The sequence below is a fragment of the Babylonia areolata genome, chromosome 33 (genome assembly GCF_041734735.1).
Source record: "Babylonia areolata isolate BAREFJ2019XMU chromosome 33, ASM4173473v1, whole genome shotgun sequence".
NCBI lineage: Eukaryota > Metazoa > Mollusca > Gastropoda > Neogastropoda > Buccinidae > Babylonia > Babylonia areolata.
The window spans coordinates 9,533,647-9,559,331 of record NC_134908.1 but is presented as its reverse complement, the minus strand read 5'-3'; the positions used below and the strand labels follow the sequence as shown (position 1 = coordinate 9,559,331).

The following is a 25,685-nucleotide window of genomic DNA, read 5'->3' as shown; positions in this document are numbered from 1 at the left end:
CTGAATAGGCAAAACAGGAATGGCAGGTAGGCACAACAGGACACAGAGTCAAACTCTCAACAGGACACTGAGGAAGGCAGCAGGATCAAAGAAGTAGGTGAACTGGGAATCGGAGAATCGAACCCGCACCATAACTTCTAAATACACAATGCAGCCAGCCAAATGTCTCACAGTAAACCAAAAACTTTTTCTTTCTTTTTTTATTTTTTTTTTATTAGCAACTCAAGAAAAAGGAATTCAACAACGCTGTCATGTTGTTGCTTTCAAAATGTCATAAGTGATTTTTTTTTTTTTGTTTAAAATTTTGCTGAGTTGATGTTCACATCAGTGAGAGACAAATTTAAAACTAACAAACCTGAGTCATTAAAAAAAACCAAAAAACAAAATCAAACAAACAAAACTCAAAAAAAAAAAAGTTTACAGACTTTCAATGGCAGGTCATTTCTTCTACTTCTTCTTAACTTTTAAAACCTGTATAAAGCCTGAATAGAGGCCAAAAGATGCTCCAATCACCACGGAAACGGGTCAGGGAAGAAATATTATAAAACTGATGCCAAAACCCCACCATGTCCACAACACTACCCTCACGGCCAAAACAAAAATGAAGCAAGTCTTCAAATCAATTCAGCAGCGATGCAATCCACCATCACCCCTTGATGCATCAAATCAATTCTGCAAGCTATTGTCGCCCCTTGATCAGGTTAAAACGTCGATGGTCCCAGAGCTTTTCACCCGTCACCAGAACAATGAAATCATATCCACCGTGTCCAGGGCTCGGCAGAGACAGGCACGGCCCACTCCTCTCCTCCACCTGTTTTAATCTTCCTTGACAGAAGTTAGGTACCCATTCACACCGAGGTTGAGGGAGGAAAGTGCCCCCCTTTCCCCAAGGACATAACGCCATGCTAAAACAGGACCTCCAACTCTGACACTGGGTCAGAAGTCCAACGCCAAACAGGACCTCCAAGGACAGCAAAAAGGGGAGCAAAGAATTATACAGATAGTATAAAAGTAGACTGCCCATTGTCATACAAGGAAATAAGCAATATACTAGAAAGAGACTTTTATAGGTGCTTGAATTCAAGTCTAAATCCTCGTCAGTTGACTCTCAGACTTTGGTCCGATTCGCAGACCAATTCTGAGTTTAGCTCTCAGACTATTATCAAATTCATTATGGACCAAGTATTGTTCTAATGACAAGTGCATATGCTTTAGTAACCTGACAATGAAGCATATAATTTTTTACTGTAGCTTGATGAAGCCCTATGTACACAAAAGTGTGTCTTCACAAGTGACTGAGAACGATGTTTTTGACTTTTTGCATTCACTATCAGTTGTTTCGCTTGCCAGTTTAGCAACTTCTCTTTTACGAAGTCCTTTAAGTAATTTCCTGTAATTGTATTTAGATTTTTTTTTTTCAAATTTCACCCTCATTTCACCCTCATTTGCCCAGTTTCCCCCAACCCTCCATTCATTCACATCTCCCACCCCTTCTAACCGATAATACTCAAATGTATTCATAAATACTTGAACACAATGTCTTTCAATCACCAACGTGTGACGGGACGTTAAACAAAATTCCCCCTCCTCCCTGGTGAACGCTGGATCGTAAGTCCAACACCAAACTCCTTTCTACCATGGCATCAACCCTTGATGCATCAGTTGAATGACACCAGCTACAAGTCATGGCATCAACCCTTGATGCATCAGTTGAATGACACCAGCTACAAGTCATGGCATCAACCCTTGATGCATCAGTTGAATGACACCAGCTACAAGTCATGGCATCAACCCTTGATGCATCAGTTGAATGACACCAGCTACAAGTCATGGCATCAACCCTTGATGCATCAGTTGAATGACACCAGCTACAAGTCATGGCATCAACCCTTGATGCATCAGTTGAATGACACCAGCTACAAGTTACGGCATCAACCCTTGATGCATCAGTTGAATGACACCAGCTATAAGTCATGGCATCAACCCTTGATGCATCAGTTGAATGATACCAGCTACAAGTCATGGCATAACCCTTGATGCATCAGCTGAATGACACCAGCTACAAGTCATGGCATCAACCCTTGATGCATCAGTTGAATGACACCAGCTATAAGTCATGGCATCAACCCTTGATGCATCAGTTGAATGGCACCAGCTACAAGTCATGGCATCAACCCTTGATGCATCAGTTGAATGACACCAGCTACAAGTCATGGCATCAACCCTTGATGCATCAGTTGAATGACACCAGCTACAAGTATCTCGTGACACATCTTTATACCAGTTACAAGTATCTCGTGACACATCTTTATACCAGCTACAAGTATCTCATGACATCTTTACACCAGCTACAAGTATCTCGTGACACATCTTTAAACCAGCTACAAGTATCTCATGACACATCTTTATACCAGCTACAAGTATCTCGTGACACATCTTTATACCAGCTACAGGTATCTCGTGACACATCTTTATACCAGCTACAAGTATCTCGTGACACATCTTTACACCAGCTACAAGTATCTCATGACACATCTTTATACCAGCTACAAGTATCTCGTGACACATCTTTACACCAGCTACAAGTATCTCATGACACATCTTTATACCAGCTACAGGTATCTCGTGACACATCTTTACACCAGCTACAGGTATCTCGTGACATCTTTATACCAGCTACAAGTATCTCGTGACACATCTTTAAAATCCGTATCAGCGCATGTACACACAAGTAGGCCGACAAGCATGCATCCCTCCTCTCTAGCAAGTTAAATTATCAAGGGTAATGCCTCGTAAATGCCCTTTGCAAAATGAAAACTTTGGCAGAACGATGTAAAAGCATCAACCCTGATGCAGCGGCAAAATAAATTTAAAAAAAATTAAATAAACGACAATAAATACACACACTGTCCTGATCGAAAAAACCCTGGACTTTGACAATGCTATAAATATATCAATGACATGATATTTCTCTGAGTGATGATGGCAGAAACAGTCTGGTCAATAAGAACAATACCATCTTCTTCTTCTTCTTGTTCACAGCCCAGTCGACCGCACTGGGCAATATCAGGACTGTCAAACCATACAAATGCTCAACCACGTCAACACAAAACCATCACATCTACAAAAAGTTTGTTGTTGTTTTTTAAACCACCAAGACAAAACGACACAACACAGTTCAGTACAAAGTATCCCAACTATTTAGCTCCTTATGGCAGATAAGACTAGGCCATGCTGAGGACGCTAGCCATTCCGCTTAATTTATCATCCCTACATTACAAAAAATCATAAAAAAGGAGGAAAAAAAACAAAAAACACTTCAAAGCCAAACAGAAAAAGGCCACATAGGCAAATAACACTGCAGAATGGACAGCTAGTGCCCATCCCAGTGTTTACATCTCATTACCTAATCGCCAGAGCAAAACAGCACAGATAGTACATCATAGACTGCAGAAAAGAGAAAAAAGTGTCAAGGCTTGCTTGAAAAAAAGAAAGGGGAATGGACTGGGAAGGCAGAAAAAGGAGACAACAGTGAAGGAAGAAAAAAGGCAGGAACAAAGAGAGTGATAGAAAAGAGGAAAATTCCTAGCACAGAATTTCCAGAAGGCGGGGATGCTGTTTATACTGAAAGACCCCCGGCATCCCTACAGGGGGGGGAGAACAATATCAACTGTAAAATATAAATTAAGGAACAAAATGGTAACAATAACAACAAATCATACAATAGACAATATATATATATGGGCACAGCAGTCACCCTTAAGGGTAAACTGCCTTTGGGTTTGAAGACCCGCAAGTAGACTCAAGTGTTCCTGAATACCGGGTACTGCTTACCCTGGGGCAGTTTGCCTTGCCTCTGGTAGATTTGCCTGCAGGTACACTTTTCCCACAGGCACGGTAGTCTCTTGAATACAGCCCCAGGATAATAATACCAATGAAAATACCAATGACTGCTCATACCCCTTGCCAGCAGTTTTCTTAGTAAAAAAAACAAAAAACTTCCAAACTCAAGTGCAGACTCGACCAGGATCCTAGCCTTTCAAACCTCATCTTTTTACCTTTCTTGTCCCTTCATAATTGAACACTGTGCAAAGTCAAGAATCAAGAATCAATATTTAATCCTTTCACCCCTTTTGGGGCATGGAGGATATCATATAAAAGCAATAGTATTTTACACCAAAATTAAACATCAACAATTAAAATACCATAACTATCAGAAACAGAATACAAACTATATGAAACACAACATAAATGGTGATAGTATTTTTCTGGTATGAAACCTCAGGATAGATCAGACTACATTGCTCATCTTTGCGACATTATTTAAGTTTAGCCAAACTGTCTTGGCTGCATGAAATAAATTACACAGAAAGCCTCTTCCAACAAGAAAAATTAAACAATCGTTGGCCTTTTTTTTTTCCGCTGACGTTGTATTGCAACAATCTCTTCTGAATCTTTCTTCAGCAGAATAAGTCTAAGTTTTTTTTCACATACGGACAGGTGTGCACTCACACACAAACATCACCAGCAATCACACAAACCACACCTTTTCGTGTTTTTGTTCTTTTTGTTTTCATAACTGACATAACAAGACATTCTAAACATTCACACAAAACGTTTACTCATTAAAACACTGATTTTTTTTTTCTTTTTTTTTTTTTTAAATAAGAACCAAAGCAGTTCATAAATGCCATCATTCAAAAACAAAACAAAATAAAATTAATAAACATAACCATTAAAAAGAAAAATGATGGCGGTAAAACCATGAGCATATGCACACAACAAAAAATAATGATAAGACAAAAAAAAAAAAAAAAAGCTGATTTCCTCAAGCTGGGAAACATTTCAAACCACAAAAAATCCACAACAAGTAAATTAACTCTTTCCATACAAATGGCGAAAGAGACGACGTTAACAGCGTTTCACCCCAATCACCATCATAAAAAATTTTGCAAGCGGAAGGCTCTTATACTGAAGACGTGAATGTTGACCAAGAATACCACAATTCTGACAACAGAAGCTAAAGGTTGGGTCATTCAGACACCCACTGACCATCCGAGGGGTCTGTGTAGAGGAGAAGAGAGGCCGTACTGAGTGAGTTAATCTCTTTGAAAACAACAACAAAAAACAGCAAAAAAAAAAAAAAAAAAAAAAAAGTCATAAAAAGCAACAAAAGAAAGAGATAAAACCACAAGCAAACCACACAAAAACAAATAATAATTGAAAAGAAAAAAAAAAGAACATTTTCCAAGGCTTGGACTTTTTTTTTCTTTTTTTTTTTTTTTCCAAAGGTGCCACCCAACAAGGTAAACCAGCATCAATTCCTTGATCAATTCGGGGGTTGGGGGTTGGGGGGTGAGGGATTTTTTGTTTGTTTTGTTTTGTTTTGTTTTTTACTGCTGTTTTGGTCGAGGAGGATTGGAGATGATCTTCTTCCGCTGTTTCAGCATATGTCCGTACAGCTGTGGGAACACTGAAACACACACACACACACACCGCACCGGTGTTCACAGGTTCCAGGTTCCAGTCCCAGATATGGACCATGTCATTATTTTGTTTGTTTGTTGTTTTTAACTTGTTTTTATTCAATCCAAAATGTACAAAGTGGTAAGCAGTCGGATTCAACTATACCAGATTTTTTTTTTTTCTAACTTGTTTCATTCGATTAAAATGTATAAAGCAGTAAGCAGTCATGTTCACATATAATTTTTGTTATCTTTTTTTTGTTGTTGTTCTAACTTGTTTCATTCAGTCTAAATGTATAAAACGGTAAGCAATCACATTCACTTATATAAGACATTGTATTTCTTAACTGTTTTGTTCAATCTAATTGTATAAAGTGGTAAGCAATTGCATTCACTTATGTAAGACATTAACAAGTAGTAAAGAGTGGTAACTCTCTCCATTCACAAGGTACACAACTTCAAGTCAGTGCTGCTTACGCTACCGATTCAGCTAGCACACAGGTAAATTAAAGGTACACTGGAACAAACCCAGACACTTCCTCAAAAAAGGGAAGCGCCGGGCCTGTCCTTATACCGATCATCTGACATGTGCACACAGCAGCAAAAACAGAGAAATGTGCAAACACAAATAAGCTTTTATTCAAGACTGGCATGGCCTCTTTAATCCTGAACAAGCCACACAGAACACATGCACAATACAGAACAAACACATGGTTGCCTTGATGGTTTTTCAACAGAAAATTAACAATGAGGCCAGGAGATGAAATGATTAACAAATATATTATATAAGACATTGTTTTTTTCTTAATTGTTTATTCAATCTAATTGTATAAAGTGGTAAGCAGTCACATTCATTTACATAAGACATTGTTTTCCTTACTTGTTTTATTCAATTCAAATGTATAAAAACGTAAGTAGTCACACTGACTTCCATAATTTTTTTTCCTGACTTGTTTTATTCAATTCAAACATTAAAAAGCGGTAAGCAGTCACACTCACTTATATGGAATTCTTTATTTCTAACTTGTTTTATTCGTTTCATATGCATACAGCTGGAGTGATGGCCTAGAGGTAACTCCTAGGAAGTGAGAGAATCTGAGTGCTGCTGGTTCGAATCTCGGCTCAGCCACCGATATTTTCTCCCCCTCCACTAGACCTTGAGTGGCGGTCTGGACGCTAGTCATTTGGATGAGATGATAAACCAAGGTCCCATGTGCAGCATGCACTTAGCGCACATAAAAGAACCCACGGCAACAGAAGGGTTGTTCCTGGCAAAATTCTGTAGAAAAAATCCATTTTGATAGGAAAAACAAATAAAACTGCACGCATGATAAAAATACAAAAAAAAAAAGGGTGGCACTGTAGTGTAGTGACACGCTCTCCCTGGGGAGAGCAGCCTGAATTTCACACAGAGAATTCTGTTGTGATAAAAAGAAATACAAATACAAATGAAGTGGTAAGCAGTCACATTTTTAACCGCCTGCAGAAGCTGTCAGTCGACGGCAGACGGCTGATGAGTGAGGAAGTGTGAGTGCCATCGGATTTTCGTTTCTGACAAAATGACTAAAAAAACTTGAACAACGCTACTGCATAAAATTTTGTGTCGAGCTTGGCAATTCCCAAGTGGAAACGATACGCAAGATTCAACAGGCCTTCGGGGACAAAGCAATGGGCACCACACAGATAAAGGAGTGGTACAACCGCTTCAATGATGGCCGCACATCAGTGGAGAGTGAAGCACGTTCCGGTAGGCCCTCAACATCCCGAAATGAGATCGTCATTGACCAACTGAGGCGATTCCCAAGTGGAAACGATACGCAAAATTCAACAGGCGTTCGGGGATGGAGCAATGGGCACCACACAGATAAAGGAGTGGTACAACCGCTTCAAAGATGGCCGCACATCAGTGGAGAGTGAAGCACGTTTCAGCAGGCCCTCACCATCCCGAAATGAGATCGTCACTGACCAACTGAGGACCCTGGTGATGCACACCTGTGCTTCGTCAGGCTCCCTACTCTCCCGACATGGCTCCGTGTGACTTCTGGCTGTTCCCACAGCTGAAAATGCCCCTGAAAGGGACCAGATTTCAGTCCAGAGAAGACATCATGCAGAATGCGACTGGACCAGCTGCACGCCGTCCCAAAAGAGGCGTTCCAGCGCTGCTTCCGACAGTGGCAGATCCACTGGGAGAAGTGTGTGGCAGCCCAAGGGGACTGCTTTAAAGGAGATTAGTGTAAGTTTGTTGTATCGGGATACGAGTAGTTTTTATGAACAAAGGTCGGATACTTTTTGAACACACCTCGTATGTGTGTGTGAGAGTGTGTGTGTATGTGAGGGCTTCTGTGTGATTTGTGTGTGTGTGTGTGTGTGTGTGTGTATGTATGTGTATGTGTCTCTCTCTATCTGGCTGGCACTGTGTGCATGCATGTCCATGTATGCTTGCGTGTGCATGCATGCTTGCGTGCCTGTGTGTGTGTGTGTGTGTGTGTGTGTGTGTGTGTGTGTGTGTGTGTGCAGCACCAACACCTACCAGGCAGGTAGGACACGATGACCACCCAGAGGTAGAGGTAGTAACTGAAGGAGATGTTGTAGACGTTGGGCAGAGACAGGGAGTACATGCCTGAGGCTTTCACGTGGGGCAAGGCCTGGTAGATGGTCATCACCTCTCCCTGTGCACCACCACCACCACATCATCATCATCATTGTCATTATCACTGTCATTATCATCATGAAGGGCCTGGTAGATGGTCATCACCTCTCCCTGTGCACCACCACCACCATCATCATCATCATCATCATCGTCATTGTCATTATCATCATGAAGGGCCTGATAGATGGTCATCACCTCTCCCTGTTCACCACCATCATCATCATCATTGTCATTATCACTGTCATTATCATCATGAAGGGCCTGATAGGTGGTCATCACCTCTCCCTGTTCACCACCACCATCATCATCATCATCATCATTGTCATTATCACTGTCATTATCATCATGAAGGGCCTGGTAGATGGTCATCACCTCTCCCTGTGCACCACCACCACCACATCATCATCATCATCATCATCATTGTCATTATCACTGTCATTATCATCATGAAGGGCCTGATAGATGGTCATCACCTCTCCCTGTTCACCACCACCATCATCATCATCATCATAGTTATTATCACTGTCATTATCATCATGAAGGGCCTGACAGATGGTCATCACCTCTCCCTGTGCACCACCATCGTCATCATCATTGTCATTATCACTGTCATTATCATCATGAAGGGCCTGGTAGATGGTCATCACCTCTCCCTGTGCACCATCATCATCATCATCATCATCGTCATCATCGTCATCATTGTCATTATCATCATGAAGGGCCTGATAGATGGTCATCACCTCTCCCTGTTCACCACCATCATCATCATCATCATCATCATTGTCATTATCATTGTCATTATCATCATGAAGGGCCTGATAGATGGTCATCACCTCTCCCTGTGCACACTGTGCACGTCCACATTGCTGTTTTTCATCATCATCGTTGCTGTCATAATCATAGTGATCATCATAGTCGTTGTCATCATCATCACTGTCACTGTCATCATTGTAATCATCAAGGTTGTCAGTGTCAATGCCATCATCATCATCCTTGTCACTGTCATCATCATCACTGTCATCATCATTATTGTCATTATCAGCACCATCATTGCCACTGTCATTATCAGTCACTGCCATCACTGTTATCATCATCACCACTGTCATCATCATCATCTCTGTCAATGTGACTGTCGTCATCATTATTGTCATTATCAGCACCATCATTGCCACTGTCATTATCAGTCACTGCCATCACTGTTATCATCATCACCACTGTCATCATCATCATCTCTGTCAATGTGACTGTCGTCATCATTATTGTCATTATCAGCACCATCATTGCCACTGTCATTATCAGTTATTGCCATCACTGTTATCATCATCACCACTGTCATCATCACTGTCACTGTCATCATGAAGGCAGAGACAGGGAGTACAATAAAGTTTGGTCTATTGAGCACACTGGTATATAAGCCGCACCCACTAAATTTTGGAAAAAATTGAACTTAATACATACATAAGCCGCACCGGTTTATAAGCCGCACTTATTTCCGGTACCGGAACACACACTGATACTAAGAAAAGCTGTCGATACTGTAGGTTATGAAATAAACACAAGCGGGAACAACACAAAGAAAAGCAAGCAAAAATACTGCTAGTGCCACAAAAAAATAATAAATAAACACAACGAAAATAAGATCCATAATTTCAGGATAGTCACATTTATTCAACGTCATCCTGCTCACTGAATCCACTAAAATCTTCGTCTTCAGTGTCCCGAGTTGAAGAGAACCAGCAAAGCTTCCTCAGCCATCTTGTCACTAAGCCTCACTTTCACTTCATGAAGGTGGAGGTCGCTGATGGTTCGTCGCTTGCACTGTCGTCTGCTAGGTCGATCGCCTTCAATTTAAAGGCTGCATCATAGGCATAACGTCACGTTTTCGGCATGATGAGGGTGTACGCTTGAGCAGAATAGAACTGAATGCTGATCTGAAGGCTTTAATGAGTGCGGATTTGATTTATAAAACGTGAACAGTTAGCACACTATCCTGAAGCTCATCCAAAAATTCATGGACAGAAATCATGATTTTGGTGAGTTGAAGGGCAGCTAAGAATAGACGAGAACGTGACACTCCCGGGATCATTAAAATCCGCAAATAAGCCGCATCATTGTATAAGTCGCAGAGATTGAAGCTGGGGTAAAAAGTCGCGGCTTATAGACCGAACTTTACGGTAACTGCCCGAGGCTTTCACGTGGGGCAGGGCCTGATAGATGGTCATCACCCTCTCCTTGTGCACTGTCATCAACATCATCTTCGTCATCATTATCACTGTCATGGTAATCATCATGGTTGTCAGTGTCATCCTCATTGTCACTGTCATCATTGCAATCATCGTGGTTGCCACTGTCAATGTCATCATCATCATTTTACAGTCATCATGAACATCCTCGTCGTTGTCATTATTATCATCATCGCTGTCATTGTCATCATCATTATTGTCATTATCATCGTTGTCAGTGTCATTATCATAGTCACTGTTATCATCATCATCATTGTTACTGTCATCATCATTGCTGTCGTTGTCATTATCATTATTGTCATTGTCACTGTAGTCATTATCGTCACCATCGTCACTGTCATTATCACTGTCACTGCCATCGTTGTTATCATCATCATCATTGTCATCACCATCATCATCATCGCTGTCATCATCACTGTCACTGTCATTATCAGCAGCATCACAGTCATTTATTTATTTATTTATTTATATTTTATTATTTTTTTTGTACGCTTATAGTTGACTTCGTCAGGTTTTTGCACCTTATACATATTATTAGTAGTAGTAGTAGGTTTTTTTTTATGTCTTTATGTTGTTGTTTTTTTTTGTTTTTTTTCTCAAGGCCTGACTAAGCGTGTTTGGTTACGCTGCTGGTCAGGCATCTGCTTGGCAGATGTGGTGTAGCGTATATGGATTTGTCCGAACGCAGTGACGCCTCCTTGAGCTACTGAAACCATCATCACTGTCACCGTCGATATTATTATCATCATTGTCACTGTCAGTAATATCATCATTCTCTATTTACCAGAAAACGGTACCAACATAAGAAACTTGTGGAAAATTACAGTGTTTTTAAAAAAACAAACAAACAAAAAAAACACACCCCAAAACCAGCCTTGTTCGAAACACCATTCTGACACACTACAATTCCATAAAGTCTTCTGTTTCACAAATGGGATATACTGGGATTTATTTAAATACTATCATTAACATATTTTATATCATCATTTTAACATTTTAATATTCACTGGGATATATTTGATATGGGGATATTTACATCATATTATACCTTTGTTGTACATCATACATCATTGCTGATAGTGTGTGTCATTTTCCTTGAGCGTTTCTAGTATGTGGGTGGACATAGCTGTATGAGATGAAGTAAAACCCACACTGGTTGATGACTCAACAGTACGACCCAACACACAACAAGCACACACACAAATAACAACCACCACCACCCACACACATCACACACAAAAACCCATACTGGATGATGACTCAACTGTACGACCCAACACATAACAAGCACACACACAAATAACAACAACAACAACACACACACATCACACACAAAAACACACACACACAACACACACCCCATCCACACACACACACACACACACCAGCACAGATGAACAGTTCACCTACCATCACTCCGATAGGGTAGAGAACGATGAAGAAGGTATACCTGCAAAACACAGCACACCAACTTCATGGATTACAGGATCCCTAATGTTCACTATTAGATCTCCCGTGTGTGTACATTAACAAAAATAATTCCGAAAAGAGATTTAGGCATGAGCATGTATGCTGACCCAAAAGATCGCAAAAAACCCCTTTCTCCAGTTTCACTTCAGTTTAGTTTCAGTTCCTCAAGGAGGCGTCATAGTGTTCGGTCTAAATCCATCTACGCAGTGCAGGGTCTCATCTGGTGTGTGGCCTCCTGGCGACCTAACATCGATGGTTCCCTAGGGACTGCCGACGCTGGAACTGTGACGGACGAACCCGGGTGTGGCCGTGTATGGGGGAATCTAAATGAGCGGCGTGGGAGTAATGCCACTGAAACGGTGCAGATGATGGGACAGCAAAACAACAACAACAACAACAAAAAATCCATTACGCTACCCCACATCTGATCGGCAGATGCCTGACCAGCACCATAACCCAACACACTTAGTCAGGGCTAGTAGAGTGCCGGGCCCTGTGCCTCAAAAGGGCCCACCCAATGCTACTGGTGGTCACCCCGTCCTGTTATCCCAGCAGCCCGGAAGCTCTATGGAGGACTGGAGGACCTGCGACGTACTGCCGCCTTCATCGAGGGGACGGGGGAATCCAGTGGATTTTTTCTACACAATTTTGCCAGAGGAAAACACTCTCGTTGTCATGAGTTCTTTTTCAGTGCACCAATTTATTTTATTTTATTTTACTTTTATTTATTCTTTTTTTTTCTCTCAAGGCCTGACTAAGCGCGTTGGGTTACGCTGCTGGTCAGGCATCTGCTTGGCAGATGTGGTGTAGCGTATATGGATTTGACCGAACACAGTGACACCTCCTTGAGCTACTGATACTGATACTGCACACAGGATCTCGGTTTATCATCACATCCTAATGACTAGTTGCTCAGTTTGATTTCCCAGTCAAACTTTTTTTTTTTTTTTTTTTTTTTTTTTTTGCTGCCCCATCATCTGCATCCTTTCAGTGGCATTACTCCCATGCCACTCATTTAGATTCCCCCCATACACGGCCACACCCGGGTTCATCCTTCGCAGTTCCAGCGTCGGCAGTCCACAGGGAACCATCGATGTTAGGTCGCCCGGAGGCCACACACACCAGAGGAGACCCTGCACTGCTGCTGAGTCACTTCGGTGGTGTTCAGTGGTGCCTGTTCTGATTTAACGTACTTAGGACACCACCTACTAAGCCCCCTACTAACGACAATAATGGCTTAGTCGCGGAGCCAGACTGAGTCCCAGTCAAACTTTGGAGAAAGGGCCGGAGCAGGATTCAAACCCAGACCCTCAAGGATTCTCTGTGTTGGCAGATGAACATCTTGACCGTTCTGCCACCGTCCTCCACCCATGAGGCCCTGACACCAGGATCGAACCCAGGACCCTCGGACAGAAAGTCCATTTGCCTACCACATTTGAGCAATAGCTATCGCAGAACATGATGAGCTACTTGGCCATGTGTAATCATCATCATCATCATCGACACTAACATAGCGACTACCCTCAGTCAGAGACCAAGGCGCGGTCGCAGGAGGTGATCTTTGCAGTGCTGAGTTTGCTCAGGGTTAAGAGTGTTCCTAAGTATATGGATTTTTTTTTATTTGGATTTGTTTGGATTTTGTATTTCTTTTTATCACAACAGATTTCTCTGTGTGAAATTCGGGCTGCTCTCCCCAGGTAGAGCGTGTCGCTACACTACAGCGCCACCCTTTTTTTGTGTGTGTGTATTTTTTCCTGCATGCAGTTTTATCAATTCCTACTGAAGTGGATTTTTCGACCGAATTTTGCCAGAACAACCCTTTTGTTGTCATGGGTTCTTTTATGTGCGCTAAGTGCGTGCTGCACACAGGACCTTGGTTTATCTTCTAATCCGAATGACTAGCTGTCCAGACCACCACTCAAGGTCCAGTGGAGGGGGAGAAAATATCGGCAACTGAGCCGTGATTTGAACCAGCGCGCTCAGATTCTCTCGCTTCCTAGGCGGAGGCGGATGGCCTCTAGGCCATCACTCCACTTTTACCGTGAAGTTAGGATCATCCTTAACAATAAACAAACTAAGGTTCGCTCAGGCAACCCACCCAAAGTGCTTTGCAAACACCGAGTCATTTGCACAACCTGTGTAAAGCTGACTGACAGCTGCATTTAGCAAACTCATCATTCGTTTCCTCTAGTGGCATTTAGGCAGGCTTTCTTTGTAGCATGCAGACAGACAGACAGACCAGAATTTTGCCAAGGATAGCCCCCTTTTGTTGCCATGGGTTCTTTTACGTGCCCTGAGTGCATGTTGCACAAGGGACCTCGGTTTATCTTCTCGTTTGAATTACACACACACACACACACATGTACAGTTTTTCATACTTCCGGACTCAACAGTCTACCATCTCTGAGGGTAAAGCAGCATAGGGAGTGCACCTGGCGCAAAAGCCGAGTGGTTAAAGCAGGTAGACTTTCAATTTGAGGGTCCCCGGTTCGAATCTTGGTAATGGCACCCGGAGGCTGAGGGGTGGAGATTTTTCCGATCTCCCAGGTTAACCTATGTGCAGATCTGCCTAGTGCCTGAACCCCCTTTGTGTGCACATGCACGCAGAATTATCAAATATGCATGTTAACCTTTAAAACATCCTGTAATCCGTATCAGCATTCGGTGCACTATGGAAACAAGACCATACCCAGCATGCACACACCAGAAAACGGATTATGGGTGCCTACATGACAGGGTAAATAAACAAAATGGTCATACACGTAAAAAAATGTTACATGTTTGTATGAGTGTGTACGTTGTGTATGTGTGTGACTGAACCTGGCTGAACGACACAGGAAACGAATGATTGAGCGCCCAATGGCAGCTGTCGGTCGGCTCTACCCAGGTAGGCAGCCCGTTGTGCAAACGACTCTGTGTCTGTAAAGCGCTTAGAGCTTTGGTCTCCAACCGGGGATAGATTCTATATAAAATATCCATATCGCTTCTTCTTCTTCTTCTTCTGTGTTCGTGGGCTGCAACTCCCACGTTCACTCGTATGTACACGAGTGGGCCTTTACGTGTATGACCGTTTTTACCCCGCCATGTATAGTCAGCCATATTCCGTTTTCGGGGGTGTGCATGCTGGGTATGTTCTTGTTTCCATAACCCACCGAACGCTGACATGGATTACAGGATCTTTCACGTGCGTATTTGATCTTCTGCTTCCATATACACACGAAGGGGGTTCAGGCACTAGCAGGTCTGCACATATGTTGACCTGGGAGATCGGAAAAATCTCCACCCTTTACCCACCAGGCGCCGTCACCGTGATTCGAACCCGGGACCCTCAGATTGACAGTCCAACGCTTTAACCACTCGGCTATTGCGCCCGTCATATCGCTTCTTCATTCACCTGCACCACTTGAGGACGTAGGGGACAGCACCCAGCAGGGAAAAGAAGTAGAAGGAGTAGCGGATGATCTCCGTGATCGTCCAAGCCATGAGGAAGTACACGATGAAATCACTCGTCTGCACCTGTAAGTATAAGCAATTAAATAACAACAACAGTAACTGAATATGATCAATAAAAGTAATGCAGATGTCAGCAGGAAATTTTAAAAAAATCACATGCACACGGTGTTCAAGTCAGAGTGTAAATGCACGAGTGTACAATGTGAGAGAGAGTGTGATGAGCGCACAATGCGAGTGTGTGTATGTATGAATCAGAATCAGAATCATATATATTTGTCATGAAAACCGTGTGAATGGTTTATAGACACAACCAAAAAAAGTATCTGTGAGAGTGCATGTGCGCGCACACGTGTGTGTGTGTGTGTGTGTGTGTGTGTGTGTGTGCATGCATGCGTTTTTCTCTCTCATGTTTTCTTGTTCTGTTTTGCTTTTGCTTTTGTAGTTGGTACATTACTGGCAAGTGCAGGCTGCCACAATGCCCATGATTGAGACTGACAGCAGCGGGGCATGTCATGACAATGGAGAGTGATGGCGGCACGAAGGGTCACACTGACACAGACAGCAGACACGACAAAGGAATGTCATGCTGAGAGACAGAGAGAGGGACAGACAGACTGACTGACTGACCGACAGACAGACAGACCAATCCAGAGACAGACTGACCAACAGACAGACAGAACTACTCACAAACAGACAAACAGACAGATGGACAGACAAGAAGACAGACGGACCTGGCTCAATGCACCAGACGACACACAGACAGACCAACCGACAGACAGACAGACGGATCAACAAACAGGCAGACAGACCGACCGACCAACCAACCGACAGACAGACAGGCAGGCAGACAGACCGAAAGACAAACAGGGAGACAGACAGACAGACAGACAGACTGACCTGGGGCACGCTCCACACGACACCCCACAGCAAGAAGACTCTGGAGAACACCTGGAAGCCTGTCAGCACCGGGTTGCTCTTCACCACGCCCACCGCACTGTGCACTATCTGCAGCAATACAGTGCAATACAGTGCAATACAGTACAGTACAGTGCAGTACAGTACAGTACAGTACAGTACAGTACAGTACAGAACACCTGGAAGCTTGTCAGCAACAGGTTGCTCTTCACCACGCCCACCGCACTGTGCACTATCTGCAGCAATACAGTGCAATACAGTGCAATACAGTGCAGTACAGTGCAGTACAGTACAGAAAAGTACAGTACAGTACAGAACACCTGGAAGCTTGTCAGCACCGGGTTGCTCTTCACCATGCCAACCGCACTGTGCACAATACAGAGCAATACAGTGCAATACAGTACAGTACAGTACAGTGCAGTACAGTACAATACAGTAAAGTACAGTACAGTACAGAACACCTGGAAGCTTGTCAGCAACAGGTTGCTCTTCACCACGCCCACCGCACTGTGCACAATCCGCAGCAATACAGTGCAATACAGTGCAGTACAGTACAATACAGTAAAGTACAGTACAGTACAGAACACCTGGAACTCTGTCAGCACCGGGTTGCTCTTCACCATGCCAACCGCACTGTGCACAATCTGCAGCAATACAGTGCAATACAGTACAATACAGTGCAGTACAGTACAATACAGTAAAGTACAGTACAGTACAGAACACCTGGAACCCTGTCAGCACCAGGTTGCTCTTCACCATGCCAACCGCACTGTGCACAATCCGCAGCAATACAGAGCAATACAGTACAGTACAGTGCAGTACAGTACAATACAGAAAAGTACAGTACAGTACAGAACACCTGGAACTCTGTCAGCACCGGGTTGCTCTTCACCATGCCAACCGCACTGTGCACAATCCGCAGCAATACAGTGCAATACAGTGCAGTACAGTACAATACAGTAAAGTACAGTACAGTACAGAACACCTGGAAGCTTGTCAGCACCAGGTTGCTCTTCACCATGCCAACCGCACTGTGCACTATCTGCAGCAATACAGTACAGTACAGTACAGTACAATGCAATACAGTACAATACAATACAGTACAGAACACCTGGAAGCTTGTCAGCAACAGGTTGCTCTTCACCACGCCCACCGCACTGTGCACTATCTGCAGCAATACAGTGCAATACAGTACAGTACAATGCAGTACAGTACAGTACAATGCAGTACAGCACAGTACAGTACAGTACAGTACAGTACAGAACACCAGGAACCCTGTCAGCAACAGGTTGCTCTTCACCACGCCCACCGCACTGTGCACAATCTGCTGCAATACAATACATTACAACACAGTACAATACAGTATAATACAATACAGTACAGTACAGTACAGTACAGAGCAGTACAGTACAGTACAGTGCAGTGCAGTGCAGTACAGTACAGTACAGGAACCCTGTCAGCACCAGGTTCCTCTTCACCACGCCCACACACTGTGCACTATCTGCAGCAATACAGTGCAATACAATGCAATGCAATACAATACAATACCAAACTATACAATACAAAACAAAACAATGGTTGCATAAGCAGCATTGACTTGAAGTTGTGTACCTTGTGAATGGAGAGAGTTACACAAACAAATGTTTTGCACACTGTCACACACACACACACACACACAGAAAATGACACACAATTGTGCACATATTGCCACACACACACACACAGAAAATGACACACAATTGTGCACATATTGCCACACACACACACACACACACACATGCACGCACACTTCTTCTTCTTCATTCGAGGGCTGCAACTCCCACGTTCACTCGAATGCACACGAGTGGGCTTTTACGTCTGTGACCATTTTTTACCCCGCCATGAAGGCAGCCATACTCCGCTTTCAGGGGTACGCACACATCTCCACTCCTCATGATCACCGTCATCAATTCAACACAAACCCCAGCAATTCCTAGTGCAGCTCTCACCTCCAGCACAGCGGCAGTCTGGAAGATCTGCAAGACGGGCTCCACCTCACCGTACAGCTTCGTGGCCTTCTTTTCTCGAATCAGATGCTGCACCATCTTCACCATCAGAAACGTCCACCTGCAAAACGTACCACGGCGTCTCCTCAGTGTGTCAGTGTGTTCTGCAGCACTGGCTCCCATCTGAGGCCAGAATCAAAGACAAAGCTGCGTGTCTCACCCTGTGCGCATATATCTGGTAATAATACTTGTCTATTGGGAAACATATATTAATATTTTGTTGCTGTTCTTTTTCTATGTGGGGTGGGGTGGGGGTGGAGATGGGGATTTTTTTCTTTGCTTTTTAAATTTTTTAATTTTTTTTTTTATTGCAGTATTCATATACATGTCCTTTTTCTTACTTCTATCCACATGTCTAATATGTAAACCAAACAAGGAGTTATACTCAGCATTTGCTATGGTCATGTACAATATTAAATACACAAATGACATATTCCTGATTCATATTTTTTTTTCCTGTGTATTTGCTATTTCATGTTTCTTCATGGATTTATATGATACGTACAATGCAAACACACATACACACAGTTGTTGTTTTTTTTAAGTTGCATATCTCTGATTTCCACTCCAAACAGACGTTCCTATCTTCCTGACCAGATCAGTGCTAACACTCCCTCAAAAACTCTCCGCTCTTCCTCTGAGTGTTACCTTCAGAAAAAATTCCTCATGTCAGTGCAAGAACCTAAGGTGAACGCTCTTCGCTGTTCCTCATGAATGTGTGGAGGAGGGGGTAGAGGAGGTGCAGGGTAATGTGTGTGGTGTGTATGTGTGTCTGTGTGTTGGAGCTCATGTACGTTTATATGTATTTAACTGTGCTTTCATATCTGTGAAACTGCATGTTTGGTGCATATCTGTTATGCATGTGTGGGTGTATGTGTGAATGTGTGTCTTCATGTTTTACATTTATTTGCTTATTTATCATCATTGTTATCTTATTTATTTATTTTTTTAATTATCATTATTACTACTACCTAATTTATTATTATTATAATTATTAATTAATTTATTTATTTATTTATGTAAGCTTATCTATTATTTATTCACCTTTTTTTTTTCCTCAAGGCCTGACTAAGCGCGTTGGGTTACGCTACTGGTCAGGCATCTGCTTGGCAGATGTGGTGTAGCGTATATGGATTTGTCCGAACGCAGTGACGCCTCCCTGAGCTACTGAAACTGAAACTGTTCCTCATATCCGGAACAACCTTCCTCATCATACTGGATCAAGCTTCTTCACCTTATCTGTACATCCGACGGGCGCAATAGCCGAGTGGTTAAAGCGTTGGACTTTCAATCTGAGGGTCCCGGGTTCAAATCTCGGTGACGGCACCTGGTGGGTAAAGGGTGGAGATTTTTCCGATCTCCCAGGTCAACATATGTGCAGACCTGCTAGTGCCTGAACCCCCTTCGTGTGTATACGCAAGCAAAAGATCAAATACGCACGTTAAAGATCCTGTAATCCATGTCAGCGTTCGGTGGGTTATGGAAAAAAAGTACATACCCAGCATGCACACCCCCGAAAGCGGAGTATGGCGGGGTAAAAACAGTCATACACGTAAAAGCCCACTCGTGTATATACGAGTGAACGTGGGAGTTGCAGCCCACGAACAAAGAAGAAGAAGAAGAAGATCTGTACATCCAATTCCATCCCTGCCTTCCGCTCTTCACTGAAAACTGATCTTCTCAAAACCTATCTCATCTGGAAGGGATTTTTTGGGGCTTCTTTCTTTTGCAACACTATCCCATGTCTGCCAACTCACTTTGCAATTTATACATACAAGGTGTGGGGGAAGGGAGAGAGAGAGAGAGAGAGAGAGAGAGAGAGAAAGCTGTCATCAGTGGGTCATGTAACTTGCAACTTTTTTTCTCTCACGTAAAGAGCTCTCAGGTCTAGAGAGTAAGGAAGGGCAAACGCTATCGGAAAAGCACTTGCAATTTCGGATAAAGTCTGTGAAGGTTAAACTATGACATATGAGTCAGCCTTGCAGGTTATCAGAGCACTGCACACCTACATCTCAGTTACATAATTGTGAATCCTGCACTGGTGATGTTAGCTGCCCATCCATTCAACTTATATGCACCATTGTCATTGTTGTTATAATCGGTAGTTATGACTTCAAATGTCTGGGGCTTTTTTGACTCACTTGTGTAAACAAAGTGAGTCTATGTTTTAACCTGGTGTTCGGTTGTCTGTGTGTGTGTGTGTGCGTGTGTCCGTGTGTCTGTGTGTCCGTGGTAAACTTTAACATTGACATTTTCTCTGCAAATACTTTGTCAGTTGACACCAAATTTGACATAAAAATAGGAAAAATTCAGTTCTTTCCAGTCATCTTGTTTTAAACAATACTGCACCTCTGGGATGGGCACAAAATTGTTTTTAAAAAGAAGCCTAATTATATGCAAACTGCATTTACTGTTATATTTTTTTTTTTGTATTCTCTAAACTTGGCACTTTGACCTCTTATTCTGACACAACAACAAGAGGAGTCATTATTATCATTTTTTGTTCAAACAGGAACTTCTTTTGCTAAGCATGGAATTTTTATTTTATTTTGCAAACGTTTTTGGTGCAGATAGTAAAAAAGGGAAATTACTCTGTAATTAATGTTAGGGGACTTAATTTATCACAAGTGAGTCTTGAAGGCCTTGCCTCTCTTGTCTCTTTTGTTGTATGTTGAATATGGATTGTCTTGTACTGCCTGAAAAGAAAAGAACCTTCTCTGCAAAGTGGGTGATGAGGGGAGAAGTTGCTGCACATGTCATAGAGATATTCTGATTCTGAAAAAAACATGGAGGTGACGATACCCAGAATGCAATGTAATCAGTGTGCCTTCCACCTTCTTTTCACCTGCTTTTTTTTTTTTTTATTATGCCGCACATTGTCAGTTGTTGCTGTATGTGTTTAAGTATATATATGTCAACAATTTCTCCTGTTTTTTGCTTGTTTGTTTGTTTTGTTTTTGGTTTTTGTTTTTTTCTTTTTTTTAAAATTATTTTATTTTTGTCTTTTTTTTATGACAGATTCCCCCCCCCCCCCCCCCCATTTCATTTATTTATCTAATCTATTCATTCTTTTTTTTTTTAATATATATATATAAAAATTAAAAAAATAACAGAGTGAACAATGATTCATGAATGCAGCATAGTATGCATAGACATAGTACATTAAACCTTTTTTCCCCTCTTTTTTTTTTTTTAAAACTTCATTCAAGACTGGCTAGTCATTTGAAATGTTAAAAAAAGGATAAATCATTTGTCCCTGGGGGGGGGGGGGGGGGGGGGGGGGGGAGGAAATGTGTAAATGGATGAGCCTTGTATATATATATACAAAACTTAGTTACCATGTTTTGTGTATCTTCATTGCTTTGTTTCCCACTTTGCTTTTATGTACTCTTGAGAAAAATGATTAAAAAAAACAACAACAAAAAACAAAAAAACTGAGCTGGGACAAATCCATCATATAATACCCTACGTCAGGGTACCAGGTGGATGCCTGATGAGCACCATCACCCAATGTGCTAGTCAGTCAGGTCTTGAGAGCATGAATAGGATTAAATTTGTGTAAAGTAAATGAAAAGTTGTATGCCTTAACAAAAAAAAACCCATCAAAACAAAACAAAAACCCCCCCGAAACTACAACAACAGCAAAACACATGGAGGGGGGGTGGGGGGGGTAAAGAGTATGTAAAGAGTGCCACTTACAGGCCTCTGTGACAATTTGAGATTGGTTATGTGGGATCATATTCCTGAAAATCTAAAAAAAAAAAAAGTGAACCGAACTTTTATAAATCCAAAGTGAACTTTCATCATTCTCTTATCAATCTTTCACATCGGACACCCCATTATCCAAAGATGTACTGATGATCATTCACTGATTTGGTATGCTCTCTCTCCTCCCATCACCTTCTCTCTCTCTCTGTCTCTACTTGTGTATGGGATTTGTATTTGTATTTGTATTTCTTTTTATCACAACAGTTTTCTCTGTGTGAAATTCGGGCTGCTCTCCCCAGGCAGAGCGCGTTGCTACACTACAGCGCCACCCCTTTTTTTTTTTTGGTATTTTTTCCTGCATGCAGTTTTATTTGTTTTTCCTATCGATGTGGATTTTTCTACAGAATTTTGCCAGGAACAACCCTTTTGTTGCCGTGGGTTCTTTTACGTGCACTAAGTGCATGCTGCACACGGGACCTCGGTTTATCGTCTCATCGGAATGACTAGCGTCCAGACCACCACTCAAGGTCTAGTGGAGGAGGAGAAAATATCGGCGGCTGAACCGTGATTCGAACCAGCGTGCTCAGATTCTCTCGCTTCCTAGGTGGACGCGTTACCTCTAGGCCATCACTCCACATGACCTGTAGATGACTATTTTCATGTATTTTGTTTTGTTTCATTTGTTGTTGCTGTTGTTGTTGTTTTTTTGTTTTTTTTTGGTTGTTTGTTCTTGCCCAGAGGGTTGGATGTAAAAGAAGTAGCAATGCTTATTCCACTACCCTCTTGAAATAAAATTTGTTTTGTTTCGTTTCGTTCTGTCTCTCTCTCTCTCTCCCTCCCTCTCTGTATCCTCTTTTCAGAATGGTTAAGATAGCCTATCTGCCAATGCAGTGTCTGTGGGGATCTGGGTTCCAATCCCAGTCTCACCATTTCTCTGAAGTTTGACCAGAAAAACAAACTCAAGTGTCTTATCATTCAGATGAGACAATAATCCCAGGTCCTGTGTGCAGCATGCACTTGACACAGTTAAAAAAAAAAAAAAAAGAAAAAAAAAAAAAGAACCCATGGCAATAAAAGTGTTGTCAGCTGGAAAAATGCTGTAGGAGAAATCCACACTGACAGGCACACAAACATATTTGTATTTGTATTTCGTTTTATCACAACAGATTTCTCTGTGTGAAATTCGGGCTGCTCTCCCCAGGGAGAGCACATCGCCATACTACAGCGCCACCCATTTTTTTGTATTTTTCCTGTGTGCAGTTTTGTTTTTTTTCCTATTGAAGTGGATTCTTTTACGTGCGCTAAGTGCATGCTGCACACGGGACCTCGGTTTATCGTCTCATCCGAATGACTAGCATCCAGACCACCACTCAAGGTCTAGTGGAGGGGGAGAAAATTTCGGGGGCTGTGCCGTGATTCAAACCAGCGCGCACAGATTCTCTCGCTTCCTAGGAGGACGCGTTACCTCTAGGCCATCACTCCATAATATATACGCCTGCACTGTGTGGTGCTCTCTCCCTCCCTCTCCACCTCCTCTTCAATCCACACAACAGAAGAATCTGATCAATACATAGCCCTCAAAAAGAAAATCCAGCGCACCTCGCAACAGCAAGAAATGGGGAGGAGCAGCCTGAGTACTGAATGCAGCTGATACAACTATAAAGTGTGGAACACCTGTCACCATGCTGAATCCCTTTCTCATTCCTTCCTTTTGCTTGCTTTTTTTCTTCTTCTTCTTTCTAATATTTACTACATCAGTATATGTACTTGTGAGATCAATGTGCCAGCTGTAGAACCCAGACATGCATTATGATGAAGCTGCATGCACCACATGTATAGATCTACTTAAGTCAGTGAGCAGGATTCAAAATATGTACTGGTCTGCTTGTCCTGGACAACTAAGACTTTTTGATCTGGTTATTTCTAGCACTGGTGTGCATCATCCACATGAATGCTTTTTCTCGGATCAACTAGCTATGTGTACATACATCATCCATATTAATGCCGCCTGTATCAAAGATCTCGACAGGAACTTACCCTAATTATAGAAGTGGAGGGGGGTTGAAACTGAGGTCAACATGAGAAAAGGACTTTTTTTTTCTGTATTGATCAATTTGATGCTAAATTAGTAAATGATGAATGCATATGTCAAACATTCAAAGTGATGCAAAGAAATTATCCATGAAAATGAAACTATAGATTGTTTGTGTGTGTGTGGGGGGGGGGGGGGGGGGGGGCAATGAAGAAGTCTAATGTGAAACGTTTTTCTTTTTTCCTGCTTCTTTTTTTTAAGTGGTCACATCACACTCAATGGATGCCCTCAAAAGAAGGCTCCATGCACATGCTCTTTATAAAAGAAATACAGCGTTAGCTGTACTTGACTATGTGTGTATACATATGTATGTGTACATAACTACATGCATGTATATGAATGTGTATTGTGTGAGCGTGTGTTTATGTAAATTTGTGCCTGCCTATGTGTGCGTATGTGTTAGGGTAGCTGTTAGATACACATGTATGTTAAAATGTATGTATGCAGCGTGTGTGTGTGTGTGTGTGTGTGTGTGTGTGTGTGTGTGTGTGTGTGTGTGTAGTCACATTTTGGTGGGTGTATGTAACATAGATACGATGTATTATGTTAACAAAAGCGTTTTTGTAAAGCACCTAGAGCAGATTTCTGGATAGTGTGCTACATAAGTATCCATTATTATTATTATTAAATAAATGATAATAATAAAAATTCCGTTATCCCTCCCCTGCCACCATCCCAGCCCCCTCCCCTCTATCATTATCCTTTAGACATCTCGGGAGTTAACTGCTAAGTGTGGTCGTCTTCCCAATTTGTGATGGGCCATGTTCTGTAATAGACAGGACTGGATGTTACCTTATATGCGTTTAGATGGGGGAGGGAGTGTGGGGGGGGGGGGATGTATGGGCTATCCCTGTTGTCGTTTTTGTTAAGTGGTTCCTTTTTTTTCTTTTTTTTTTGCCCTGTCCCCTCTCCCAAGTGCAGCAGATTCTTCAACATTTGAAGCTGGACGTCTACTACATGTTGTGTCACTATCAGTAACATTGGTAACTATGGTTATTATTAAGAGGTAGAAACACAGTTAATTTTAATGTGATGTTAGAATGCACAGGGGCTGCAGCCCTCTAACTTTTTTTTAAACGTTCATAAGTAATTCTGAAACATATTACAAACCAAGATACAATTCTTACCAAAAAAGCGGCCGTGCTGTCACCATGTGTTTGATCTCAAAACCATAGACACCTCCCTTATTTCCAAACCCTCGATACAAACCGGCTAAACTTTAAACATAATAATAAGGTATGCTTCAGTACAATAAATAAACAGCACATACCCCACCATCTGTGCAACGTTGTAAGCTATCAGGTAAGCCTTCACGATTAAACTTTCTCCCATTTTCGGTTCACTTCTCGTCTTCTCTGATTCTGCAGACGACGATTCCTTCGCTGGGGACGCCATTTTTCCGAGCGGGACTTTGAACTGGTCAATGTGCGAATGTGTCGTGCTGTTTGAGAATGCGAAAGTGCTCGAAATAAACAGTTAAATTTTCAATCATAGTCCAAGATTCAGGATCAAGTTTTGAATTTGAGCAGCAAAACCAAAGTTGCTGTTTTATTAGACGCTACATCTTTCTCAAACGGTTTTGATTTTGTTGGCCTTGTCGAAATTATGAGCCAAGCACTTGTTCCAAAACTTTCGATCACGTGA

The 25,685-nt window shown here is 42.1% G+C and overlaps 1 protein-coding gene across 1 annotated transcript; it reads right to left on the bottom strand.

Annotated features, from left to right (window-relative positions):
- Nucleotides 1–412: 412 nt before the first annotated feature.
- Nucleotides 413–25,452, bottom strand: LOC143276975 (very-long-chain (3R)-3-hydroxyacyl-CoA dehydratase 2-like). The gene is made up of 7 exons (XM_076581670.1): nt 25,312–25,452; nt 18,185–18,302; nt 16,179–16,286; nt 15,223–15,344; nt 11,769–11,808; nt 7,996–8,134; nt 413–5,473 (listed from the first exon to the last, which is right to left on the bottom strand). Exons 1-7 carry the CDS (start codon nt 25,434–25,436, stop codon nt 5,394–5,396), a joined length of 732 nt encoding a protein of 243 aa, XP_076437785.1. The 5' UTR covers nt 25,437–25,452; the 3' UTR covers nt 413–5,393.
- Nucleotides 25,453–25,685: the final 233 nt, after the last annotated feature.

Excerpts from the sequence above, each read along its gene's own strand:
- LOC143276975 (XM_076581670.1), bottom strand. The coding sequence starts at position 25,436 with ATGGCGTCCCCAGCGAAGGAATCGTCGTCTGCAGAATCAGAGAAGACG. Across the intron at positions 16,287-18,184 it reads AGACTGCCGCTGTGCTGGAG|ATAGTGCACAGTGCGGTGGG; the intron begins GTGAGAGCTGCA and ends GTATTGCTGCAG. Across the intron at positions 11,809-15,222 it reads TACGTCCTCAAGTGGTGCAG|GTATACCTTCTTCATCGTTC; the intron begins GTGAATGAAGAA and ends TGTGTTTTGCAG.